Source organism: Balaenoptera physalus, assembly GCF_965194825.1.
Source record: "Balaenoptera physalus genome assembly, chromosome: X".
Lineage (NCBI taxonomy): Eukaryota > Metazoa > Chordata > Mammalia > Artiodactyla > Balaenopteridae > Balaenoptera > Balaenoptera physalus.
Window position 1 is genome coordinate 39981692 of NC_138903.1, and position 13792 is coordinate 39995483.

General features: G+C 37.8%; 1 protein-coding gene across 1 annotated transcript in view; it reads right to left on the minus strand.

The window, feature by feature from the left end:
• The window catches only part of EFHC2 (EF-hand domain containing 2), a 208047-nt gene that overhangs the window by 115883 nt on the left and 78372 nt on the right, over nt 1-13792 (minus strand). Inside the window, 1 exon segment of the mRNA XM_082446706.1 lies at nt 6964-7114. Coding sequence (XP_082302832.1) covers nt 6964-7114 — 151 coding nt within the window.

Here is a 13792-nt window from a genome sequence, read left to right on the forward strand (position 1 = left end):
TGAATGGCAGAAACTCCACCAGCAGAAGTTTGTTCTGGAATATCAAAGAAATATGCAGGATGCCATGTCTTTGGCACACACTGAAGAGCACCCAAGACCATCAAGATATATAAATAAAAATAACATTACAAAATGGAAAAACAACAACAAAAGCACTATATCTGCCCTTGAAATGTTCAGATATTTATCTTCTTAATTGGTCCATAAAGACAATTTGGGCAGATGTCCAGGCATCAGGTGTCTGCTTTTAAGCTCTTCTTTATCTTCATATTTCTCATCTCTCTTTCTTTTTAAAGGCCCTGCTATCTGATTATACTCTGCAAGCTTTAACTTTCTAACACTCCCCTGTGGTTTAGATCAAAACGATGATATATCCATTTATGTTTAATGCGTTTTCATTTCATTCAGTTTGGAATTGCTTTAGATCTTTGCTCATACCACTAAATTTAGTTTTTAGGAATTCACCTTCAAGAATTAAGACTCCAACCTCTTACTTCTATCTTCAGTATGTTTAGCTCATTTTAGTAACACTGCAGACCTAGGGTACATCCAAGTCTAGAGGCAGGTATTTCTTAGGTGAATGAATATACGAGTGGAATTGCCACTTGTCATCATGTGTATCCTAAAAATACTAAGACCATTCACTGTGATCAGCCATGATAGAGTATCTTTTCCTCTTATGTTCACTATAATTCCTTCACTAAAATTACTATTCCATTTCTATTTTTATAAAATGTCATCTTTGTGGAATTTGATTTAATGAGAATAACTTTTTAAATATAGCTAACTTGACACTTGCCTTGCAGCAAAAGAATAAAAATTTTTGAATTCCATACCTCTGATCCCAGTAAGAAACAATAATCCTATGCATCTCCCCCTACCCACTGAATGAGCCCCAAATGACAGCCTGTTGGGCATTCTGTCCTCTTGCATTACCACCTTCTTGCCTAGTTTTCCTTACACACTCTATGATCTGCTCCCAGTACCTCCCAACTCCTCGCCTCACCACTTTCCTACCTCTTTACCTCATGCTGTTCCTTTTGACTAATGTGCCCTCCTCTTCCAGCTTTATCTGGAGAAACTTTTGAGGTACCACTCAAATGCCTTATTCTCTAATGGATACGGGCGTTTCCTCCTCTGATCCCTCAAAGTACCTCATAGCATTCACGATGACTACACTGTGTTATGGACATTGTCTGTCACATTTCTTTCCTTTTTTCCTCCCTCCCTCCCTTTTTCTTCCTTTCTTCATCAAATTTACTGAGCAGCCATCATGCACCAAGCACCTATCTTCACAGTGACTTACCTCCACTCCTATACTCCACTCTGCTCCATTCAGCGACAGTTCTCTCTGCAAAGTCCACCCTCTGGGGTTGCCAGATTTACCAAACTGACAAGCGAGATGCCTGGTTAAATTTGAATTCCAGATAAACAATGAATAATTTTTAGTATAAGTATGTCCCGTGTAATATTTGGGGCATAGTTATACTAAGAACTTCAAATTTAACCAGGTATCCTGTATTTTATCTGGCAACTCTACTACCATCCCACCATTCCACTTTATGGGATGCATACTTATTAGATATAGCATATGCCCAATATAAATAAATGACTTCTATTTTGTGATTTTATATATATATATATATATATATATATATATATATATATATATATATATATATATATATATATATATATGAAATACTACCCCGTTGAGGGGCCAAAGCAAGTCACTAGTGGAGATCAGTATTCTTAACCAAGGATGCACTGAAAATCAAGTAGGAGCCATTTCTTTTTCTTTCTTTCTTTCTTTTTTTTTTTTTTTTTTTTGGCCACACCTCACAGCATGTGGGATCTTAGTTCCCTGACCAGGGATCAAACCCAGGCCCCCTGCATTGGGAGCATGGAGTCTTAACCACTGGAGTCTTAACCACTGGACTGCCAGGGAAGTCCCAGAAGCCATTTCTTGACCCCAGGCCTACAGAATCAGAAATTCTGCGGGTGGGCCAGGAGATTCTGATGATTGCTCTGTGCTGAGAACAACTGGTACAGACCTTACCAGAAAATCATGGCATGTTTCTAACGGTTATCCTTTCTTTAGTATAGCTTAGTTGGGACTTGGCAGCATTTGACAAACAGTTGTTCTGTTAGACAATCGGAGGTAAAACTACTAGGATTAACCTCTGACATTCTTGGCTTGGCATAACATCATTTTAACTATATTCCAGCAGAACAGCAACAAATTCTATGACTATAACACATCTAACCTAAAAGAGAATGATGTCCTGGCAAGAAATGAAAGCAAGCCTCGACATGCATCAGTGACTTGACTTTTCACACACATATATCTCTCTGCCAACGAGGATTCGTGAATATGTTGTTCTGACGAGAAGCTACACAAAACTGAATGCCTATTTTGGCACCACGCTAAGGGATGCCTCTTTTATTTCTGGCTTATTCCAAACTCCCCCTCCCTAAAAAAATTACATGATAGGAGAGGCAACTAAGAAGGGAGGCTGTAATTCATCCAGGTGCACTAATTTCTGAATGGTCAGCTCTACAAAAAAAACAGGTGCATCTGACCTTCCAGTTCATTGGGAAAATATCAAAACCCTGTGGAAGTAACAGGAGCACCATCAGTGCCCAGCACCTAAATGTGACCCCCTAACCCCTTCTGAGGGCCCACAGGCACGTGAAAAGCAGTCCCAGGCCACTCAAGACACAACTGAGTGTCCCCATCCCACTGAGGTCTGAGCCCTTGGCTCAGTAAGCTCATTTCTTTTTTCCCAATCGTTTAATTTAGGAAAGCCTGAAGAAGGCATTTCAATGAATTTCCAAAGTTTCCTCTGTCCTAACAGACCTTCCTTAACAAGAATCATCATATTAATTAATTAATTAATATTTCAAGAGAGACCGGTTTCTCTCTAAACAAAACTTGATGATAGAGTGGTTATTTGTGTTTGCTTTCCACAGGAACTGCTAGAGCCCGCCAAGTATCTCCACTCTGCTGACAAATTCAGTCTCATTACATATCGTGATTACTAATGTATTCTGTACATACCCCTTGAGCTGCGTCTCACTCAGGGAAATGTCCTGATCAGAGTGAGCCCATCAGAAATTCTGAAAATTTCAAAAGAGACTTTAAAATTGTCTTCTCCTAAGGTTTTTTTTCCCCTGAGTCTTTATGAATAACATTCCCTCCTACTTACATAAAAATTATTTTCAAGTAAATCATTATAACTATCTTCAATTTCCCTTTGGAATCTGCCTATGTGAGATTTGAAATCAAGAGGCTGAGAGAATCGAAAAGTCTTAATAAAAGCCTTTCCAAGATCCTCATAGAGGATGCATTTCATTTTTCCTCTTGGAGTTTAATAAAACTAAGATTCACTGGACAGGGGCCAGTGAGCTACGGGAATATGAACTTTTGCCTTAAAAGTAATAAAAATAAAAACATTAGGCAAGTCACTAATGCAGGTTCAGGATGTCGTATGACCTCCAGTCCATCACTTGTGTAAATCTGATGTCATGTGGGGAAGGTAATCAAAAAATAAGCAAAGCTTAGTTAGGGAATATCAGAGTAAAGCATTTAAGTGAAAATGTATAAAAAAATATTTTTTTGCTAAAGCAGTAATGTCACTTACCTAAACAAATGCACTTAGGCAAAACAGATGTTCATAGAAATTAAAAGTTGTCAATTTTCTTAATGTTTTGAAATAATTCTTTAAACATTTTCTAATACATTACTGTCAATATTTAAGAACTGCATTATATATGTTTAAAATGACCCTAAAGAGTATAAAGACCTACAAATATCATATGATACTGCTTATATGTGGAATCTTAAAAAATGGTACAAATGAACGTATTTACAAAACAGAAATAAAGTCACAGATATAGAAAACAATCTTATGGTTAGCAGCGGGGAAAGTGGGGGAAGGGATAAATTGGGAGATTGGGATTGACATATTGACAATATTGACATACTGACATATACACACTACTATATATAAAAGAGATAACTAATAAGGACCTACTGTACAGCACAGGGAACTCTACTCAATACTCCCATGTAATGTAATGACCTACATGGGAAAAGAATCTACAAAAGAGTGGATATATGTATATGTATAACTGATTCACTTTGCTGTATACCTGAAACTAACACAACATTGTAAATCAACTATACTCCAATAGAAACTTTTTTAAAAGAGTATAAAGACCTCTTGTCCCTTTACAAAATAAAATATCACACTTCCAACTTTAAAAGTTTGTGAAAATCTTTTCTTAAATATCAAAGCATTTCCATATTTCCTAAAAGATTTATCATTAAGCCACAGATTCTCCAAATAAAAGCCAGGGAGTAGATATTGTATCAGCTGGAACACAAAGAATCATGAGGACAGTTCATATTGCCTCCCCATACCAATCCTCACCTGCTCCCTCCACCAGTAAAACCAAGCACAACACTAAATCAAATCTTCTTCCTCTTTCCACCACCTCAACAGTGGCTCTCTCCCAACGTGGTACAATAGCCTGATTCTGCTCATGATCTGGGCACCCCTGATTCCCAATCCACAACTCCAGTGTTGACTTTTTTCCTGAAAACACATCCTAAGGTTCCACCTGCCTTGTGGGCAACACCATACAGATGTTCTAACACAACTTGAAAAGCCTCATGACCCAAACACACCCCAGCTCCAACTCCAATGCCGCTCCTTGCTCCATGTTCCTGGGCTCTATCAACGCATCACCATCCTCTCAACCACAGCATGAGCTCTGAGACAATCGGTTAAGATTCAGATGGAGCAAATTACTTCTCTAAGCCTGTTTCCTTTCTGTAAAAGCTGATGATAACCTACTTTAGACGGTCACTGGGGTGATTAAATGAGATAATGATAAAGTAGGTACCTTATCATTAGATATTCCCCTTCCTCACTCTCTATATTTAATCACTGGCCAAGGCCTATTAACTGCCAATCAAATGTGTCTACAATCTTTCCCCTATGTTCTCTTCCTACCATCATTGTCCTGGTTTGGATACTCAGCACTTCTACCGTGAACAACTGCAAAACTCCTGGACTAGTCACCTTGCTCCCTTTCCTCTCCAACCTGCTTGCCTACAAGCTCCATGAGATAGGGATATAATGAGTCTTATTCCTTTTGTCCATTTTCCCAAAACCCAGCACAGTGCCTAGCATGGAGTAGACACTCAACAAACACTTCATGACAATGCTGACTGGCTCCAAATTAATCGTCCAGACATAACGAAGCCATGCTCTAAGAACAATCTCAATCTCATGAGCACTGAAGGAAGTCCTTCGCATACTGACTCGTCATAACATTACGCTCAGAGGCCTATGGTCCTAAAACTTCTCTGTTTCTCCCCCATGGAACCCATGGTGGTATATCAATATGGAGGCACTGGGCCCAGATAAGTAGTTAGTAAGCAAAAAGTTTATTCAACATAGGCAGAAAATCATAAGATGTGTTAAATAATGATAATTTGATAGTAAGTAGAGCATGTATATGTTAAACACAGAAAGAAAGGGATGGAAGGACCAAGAGACAACTACTTTTCAGTATGTATTAAATATACATGAGGTACCTGGGCTCTGAATATTCATGATACACTAAATATACAAGAGGCACTAAATATTCATGGCCACTCAATATTCATGAGGCCTTAATTTGGCCACTCATTCATTGGTGACACCCATTCTAGCCCCATGTGTCCTTTGCCCAAGAAACACAAATAAAACCCATGACTATTCAGCAGGCCGACTGGCAAGCTACAGCTGTGGCCAGGCCCACTTGTCCCTACATCTTTCCAACAGAGTAAGTGTGTGCCATTAGCCTAAGGTCCCTTCTGTCTGTGGTCTTCCTTGAACTTTAACTCTGGTCTCCAAACCATACTATCATCAGAAAAGCCTGATGCAACAGAAAAAGAGAGGGAGGACCATTGCCTACCCCAGGATTCGGGCAGGGTGGTCCTTCCACCCACTTGTACCTTGTCCTAAGTATGTGAACCTCTCTGCCAAAAAATTATTCCTCTTACTGACCTGAGTTCTGACCCCCTAGGTCCTGTCCTTGAGGATACAGAAAATTAGGTCACCCCTCCCCCACGTGACAGCCCTTTAGATTCCTTAAGACATTTATCAGGCACACCCAAGTCTTCCCTTTACAGACAGATAGCCCTTTTCACTATTCTCCCTTACACATGATAAATTTTCAGTCCTTTCACCAACATGGCTGCTGTCGCTTGAAGGCATCCAGAACTTGGCATTGTCCAAAGTAAAGGACTTACAGCACACACAGAAGAAATCAATTACCTCCCTTGACCTCTGCCATGCTTCTACTAATGCAACCTAGGATTAGCTTCTCCGCTGGCCACGTCACAGAGCTAACTCTTGTCTGGCTGAAGTGGAGTATGGGTAAAGATGACTGGCATATGTGGGGCGAAGGAGCAATGGCCCTCTCTTGAAGCACTATGAAAGTCTGTAGTTAATAGGTATGAAGATGAAGAGAGAGTGGTTGAAGCAAACAGCAGTGAATTCAAGAAAGGAGAGAGAAGCCCAATCTGGAAGTGGCAGTGGAGACCAGTCTTCTCTCTACCCTTGAGGGTGTTATGAAGGAAGTAATGTGGTCATAGCAAAAAGACAAAAAAGAGTTTGAAGAAAAAAGTCAAAGACACAGGAGAGTTTGCTCATACTAGAGCAGCATGTGAAAGATACAGGGATGACACAGAAGAGTGAGTGAAATGGCCAGTGTTGAGGTGTGGAGGGTAGAAAGCTGATAAGTCAGCATCAATAACTACAAGCTATCAGCGTGTTTACGTTCACCATTGCCAACAAGTTAGATACCTACGCAGTAGCATGGGGTCTTTTAAAAAGCGAGAGAAAGATAGTATATAAAGGCAGTAGTTAGAAGTGAAAGAACCATAACTCTGCTTTAAATAGATACCTTGAGGCAGTCCGCTATTTTTCAATGCTGGTTCATTTACTTGAATTGTGTCATCTTCAAGGTAGAAGTAGATTTTATAGCATCTTATTCTATAGTTTTCCTGAATTTTATCAGGTACTTCATCTTCTAAATAGGCATCAAAAGATAATACCTGTTGGAATCATAATTAGAAACTAAGAAATGAAAAAAATTCAGCGAACTTAAAATCAATAAAGCTACTGCCTGTATACTTTTTGTTAATGTAAAGAAAAAATTTGAGGAAATTTTTGCAAGAAGACATTCTACACATCAGCTATGAGAATGGATATACAGTCTAGGTTACAGTATATAAAGATTATTTTATATTTTCATCACTGTCTGGTTAGAATGAGGAAATGATATTCAAGCAATAAATCCATCATTCAGCTCCACCATAAATTGAACTAGCGTCTGTCTTTGGAATTTCACAGTGGGATTCCATATGTATGTGCTACAGACAAAATAATATTCTTTCCCACAAGACGAATATAAGAAGTTTTGTCATTTTTTTCTCATTAAAAATACCACAAAGCTACCTTGGTTCTAGGATAAAATTATTCTCATCTCTGGTCCTGCTGATTGCTTGCCTTGAGGCAATTCAAACAGGCGGAGCTGAAATTCTTCCAATGCACTGGAGACCCCACCCTACACTTCTTCAGGAACCTCAAAGAGCCTAGCTCAATGCTAGACCCAGCCTCATCTTATTGTGTGTGTCGGGGTGGGGGTGGGGGGTAGACATGGGTAGGAGAGGTGGATTCTAAAGCAGTTACGGTAAAAATCAGAGAGAGTCAAAAATACCCTTGAAAATTCCTTAACTACTTTGGAAAACTGTGCCTCTCAGTAAGTACAACACAGCCCGTTTTTCTCCCATGTTGAAGCAGAAGACTGACTGCCTCTTCAGTTGAAGACCAGTTGAAATAGCTTCCTTAGGTTTAGGTGCCATGTTGTATGAATAATACATACCTTTCACCATTAGAATCACTCTCAACACAACGACCTGCTTACACACACTAAGAAAGACGTGGTAATTGAGGACAATTGAAGGAACAGTAGATTCAGGCTACCATTTCAAGCTTGGCCTGGGGCACAAGCTCCTTCAGAGCTCCATTTTAATACTTCCTTTGCTCTCATTTTTGTTCAATTTTTATAATTAAAGTTGCAAAAGTTAAGTGTACATCTGTTGTAACACCAAGTTAATTCAACATAGACAATATATATGTGAGTGAGGCTGTTAGGCGCAATCTAACCTCTAGGGGTGGTCAGTTACCCTAATTAGGAATATATGCTCCAGGATTGTTTGGCAAATTTCTATCAGAAGCCCATGCTTCAGAAGTGGCTGACAAAATGCCTCAGTAGTTTATCTCTGATCAACAGAAGAGGCTTTGCTAATCACCATAAAGAATATTAGAAATGAGTTTTAGCTAGTGAAATAATTGTATTCAAAATGAATGGATCAGTTACAAATATTGACCAGCCACTGTCTTTACCAGAACAGGTTCTAGGAATCTAGTGAGCCCAGAGATCTATACCTTCAAAATGGCACCTTTGTCTTCATTCCAAAACGGTCCTATGTTCAGCTGCTTTCTTGGGGAATTTATCTGGGCTGATTCCAGTTAGAAAGTTAGCTAAACTCACTACTAGAATGTTGTCACATTTGTGTTGAGTGAACATTTCCGGTAAGATGCTGTTGGATGGGTACAGGGTTTCCTTCTGGGGTGATGAAAATGTCTTGGAACTAAATAGAGGTGATGGTTGTACAACACTGTGAATATATTAGATGCCACTGAACTGCACGCTTTAAAATGCCTAAGGGTTAATTTTATGTTATGTAAATTTTACCTCAATTTTTAAAAAAAGATGTGGGATGCCGAATTATATTGCACACTAAAATAGTAAATGTTATGTTATATGAATACTGTCTCAATTTTTTTAAAGTAGGCGGGAAAAAGATGTTGTTGGAACACCTAAAAGGACAAGAGAGCTGGGGTTCCATCAAGCTTTCAGTAGAGGAAGTGAGGAAGAGCAAAATATGCCACCCTAGAAGGTGCCACTTTACAATGTGGATTATTTTGAGCTGAAGACAGAGCCCAGCAGACCCAGGAAGAACTTTTTACCTCTCCCTTAACTGCCTAAAAGGACTTAGACACGAAACCTGCACCAGGAAGAGAGCTACTACCAGAGAAAACTTATTTGTATCAGAAAGCCTTATCAGCATGGCATGGCAAACATTTGTTTACCAAACACTTGCTCTTCTCATTTTCCTGTGAATGATCTTTGAAGCCCCAGACCTCTACCCCCGTCTACTTAGCTCAGGATGGTATATAAGCATCAAGTACCCGACTGCCAAAGAGTCTCATATTTTTATGGGGCTCCGATATGCACAAAATTTCCTTTTCTTCCATTAATCTGTATTATGTTAATTTAACTATTAGTCCAGAGAAAGAATCTAGAAGGGAAGAAGGGAAAAGTTTTCTGCTCCTACAGTAATATTCAATCTGAAACTTTTTTTCTTTGTAATTGGGTAGGAAAGTGTAGAGAGACTATTCATACCCCACCTACCTCTATGTATTGAATGCTACTGGTATAAATTTGTGCATGACCGAACTGCCAGAGATCAGCTGACAATATTGTCAAGCATATAATCATTAAATATTTATCAAGCAAATGATGCACTGAAAGAGAATAAACGATGCTCAGTGGAAACAAAGAGAAAGAAAGACATGATTTTAGGTTGGACTTCAATATTTCTAGAAGAGGGACAGACTGATATTGCATGTTCTGGTCCCCTGAGAATACAGGGCTGACGAACTCCAGCATGAAAGGTAGAGAGCAAGTCAGAGCAGTAGAGATGGAAAGGTAGAAAAAGAAGAGGGAGAGGAAACTGTAAAATGTAGCAAAATGGCATTTGAGGGAAGAGATACCAAATAGATTAAAAGTGATCTCACAAAGGTGAAAGACCTAATTGCAATGGAACTTGATGTACCAGAGAATCCAGAGAGAACAATCTAAAATAAAAACTGTGAGAAATGAAAATTTATAGAAACATAATTATGATACAAGGTTTCATCATAATTTATGATGTCAAGCAGAGACTAGATAAATAAGGTCCTAGAGGATGTAATTGGCTGTAATTTTCTTGAAAACAGAATGTAAATGCCATTTGGCAGGTTGTGTGATCTTCCATTCCCCACAGGCCTCTACAAGCCCTGTATTATATGAGGTTACCTGCCTGATCCCCAAGGCATTCAGATTTTTGATGCTAGCCAAGAGGATATAAAATCTGAAATCAATTAGCTTTAAATACTAGATATGTGATATTTCCTCATATAATGGAAAAAAATTTAATGTTAATATTTCTGAAATCAGATTCTTCTTACAATTAAAGCCAAAAGAAACTCAAAGCAGTCAGGAATGCATTTTAACGAGGAACATAGATGTAACTTGATGTAAGGTGTAAATTTAGCCTTGTGGGGAAGGAGTTAGTTCTGTTTTCATGTCAACTGAGTTCTCTGCTTTGCACTGCATATCCCAAATAGCTGGATTTTAACATCAATCTGGAATCCTAATTTTCACTTAAAATGTTTTCAAAATGTTACTGTCTGATGTAGCATTGACATAAAAATGCTGGAAGATTGTCCATCGTGTGCTAGGCAATGCAATCATAAGGCAAAAGCAAAAGTCTAATCTCTCAGAATAAATCACAGAATTTTAAAAGATCGTGAAGCTGGTATGACCAATGCATGAGTCATAAAGACTATTACTCAGGAACCAAACATCTGAGTGTCAAAAGCTTACAGGTGAATTCCTAGAGAAGCTGTTAGGAAAGAAAGAAGCACCAGTAATGTTCAATAAGGCTCAACGTTTTATAAAGAGATCAACATCATAAGTCTAAGTTTAAAATGTTTATGTTCTATTTAATGAAAAAGGCTCAGATGTAAATTGCGAGGTACTAAACAAAAAGGTACATAATAGTAAGGATAAATGCATGCTATCATAGGTTAGTTAGCAGACAATAAAAATTTGTGTACATTTAATGCAGTGTTGTTTATTCTTCTGGAAAAAGATGTTATTATTATTTTTTTTGATGTGGACCATTTTTAAACTCTTTATTGAATTTGTTACAATACTGCTTCTGTTTTATGTTTTGGTTTTCTGGCCATGAGGCATGTGGGATCTTAGTTCCCCGACCAGGGATCGAACCTGCACCCCCTGCATTGGAAGGTGAAGTCTTAACCATTGGACCACCAGGGAAGTCCCCAAGCTGTTATTAAATCAATGGTTTCTCTTATGACTATGGAATCTCAGAAATAAGGAAATAAACTATAATGAATTTTGTATTGCATATAGAGGATGGCTCCTTTATACATGACAATGGTATATTTTAAGAAATTTATCATATGTGAAGGGCAGCACAATATAACACCCCAAAATATGCTTCTTTGGCATAAGAATTATCTTGAGCTGATCATTTTTAAGAAACAGTTGAGAAAGAAGAAGTTCTGAAATGTGAGTAAAAGTTATCCTTTTGTAAGAGACTTTTACATTTATAACGGAAATCTCCATTGGTAAGGGTTTCTCCCTCTCTGTGCCAGAAAAAGGAAGATAACTATATCTCTAGAAATGCATCAATGGAGAAAGCATGAACTTAAATCTGCATAACTGTACCGACCTTTACTGTGCTTTGCCTGATAACCTCCCATAACTGGCTCCCCCTACCCCGAACATCTTTTGCCTTTAGCTGGAACTAGTATTTAAGGTGGTGGCTTGGGATATTTGGGAGAGTTACTCAGTTTTCCTGGTATCTCCCATGTATACAGGAGGTAAACATGCTATTAAACTTGTTTGTTTTTCTCCTGTTAAGCTGTCTTTCATTACAGGGGGCATCTCAGCCAAAAACCTAGAAGGGTAAAAGGAAAATTATTTTCCTTCCCTACATAGGCTAATTTACAAAAAAAAAATTTTTTAAATAAATTTAAACTACAGAAATCATAACCATCAATCACAAGCAATACAACTAAAAATGTATCATGTAACTATAAACAAATATTGTCACCCCTAATAATTATTGTGAGGAGAGTAAATTTTAAAATACAAAAAATGAGTAGAGAATTTAATAAAATTTAAAGAGGTATAAACCTATAAGATACAAGCAAATCTGTAATCTTAGGTAAATTACTGGATTTAGATTATAACATATGAGAATTTAGAGTTAAAGACAGCCAACGCAGGTAAATGTACTAACTCAGTGATTCTCAGCCTTCTCGGCTTCTCATTAGGAACTTAAAAAACAAAAAAAACCATACCCAAGCCTAAATAAATTAAATAGGAATCTTGGAGGCAGTTAAGAGGGGCATTAGTATTTTTTTTAAAGCTCCACAAGTAATTCTGAAATGCAGTCACAGTGAGCAATGGATTGAACAAAAATTTTTGAAAGTGCAAACATTTGTCATAAGGAAAACAAGTCTAAAGCAAAAAAGGATAAAAGCACAAATAGATAAATTTGAAAGGAGAAAAACAACTGCAATAAATAAATCCAAGAGTTTTTATTAATAAATAAAATAGGTAAGATTCTAGCGTTGGGGAGGGAAAAAAACTTTCCTCTACCCTTCTAGGTTCTTCTGACTGGTCTAACGAATTAAACTGACATGAGACAGATTAACAGGAGAAAAACCAAATTTCATTATGCACGTATAGGGGCTCCGTAAGAAGATGAAGCCCGAAGACAAGTTAGGCAATTGAAGCTTATATGCCATCTGAGAGAAGGGGAAGGGGGTAGGAGTTTGCGACTTCAAAGGGGAGGAAGGCAATTCACAAGAAGGTGAAAAAAAGCAAATGCTTGGTAAACAAACGTTTGCTGGGCCATACAGAAGCAATGGGAGAAAGAGAGGAATTTTAACCGACACTTTGCTAGGTTCCTCCCTGTCTCCCTTCATGGAACAGGTCCTGTATCTAAATTCTTTTAGGCAGTTAGGGAGAAAGTCAAAGGTTCTTCCTTAGTCTTTTGGGCCTTGATTGTTTTCAGCTCAGGATAATCCACGTGCCTAAAAGACACTATTTGGGGTGGCAAATTTTGCTCCCCTGCACTAGCAAAGATAATCAAAGAATGTAAATAAATAAAATCAGAAATGAGATAGTGCACAACATAGAGAAGTAATAAATTATAAGATGTAAGTTATCTTATTATAATAAATTATTCAAGCTTTTATGAACATAAATTTTAAAACCACAATTAAATAAGTGATTTTCTGTAAGAATTGTGAAGTATCAAAACACAATGAATAAACTAATAACCAAGTAAGAAGCAAAAAAATTACCAAAGTATTGCCCCAACAAAGGCTCCAACCAGGATGATTTACTAATAGATTCTTTCAAGCTTTCAAGGAAAAGAAAAGCACCACTTTATATAACTCCCCCAGGATACCAAAAAAGATGGAAAGCTACAAAGGTGAATTTCAATGCCTAATACACAAGGTATTAAAAAAAAAAAAAAAGAAAACTATGGAGCAATAGTTTTCACCCTGGCTTCACATTAGAATCACCTGTACAGCTTTATAAAATCATGATGTTTGGGCCACATCCACACCTATACACACCCACACACAATGAAATCAGAATCCCTCAGGTCGGGCCCAGGTATCAGTGATTTTAAAGCTCCCCAAGTGATTACAATGTGCAAGCCTAGGTTGAGAACTACTGTTCCAGAACAATTTCATTACTTATGATTTATAGAGCAAAGATCCTAACTAAAGTACAAGCAAACTAAATTCAAGAGTCCATAACAGTCATAAGCAAACTACACAAAAAGCAGCAT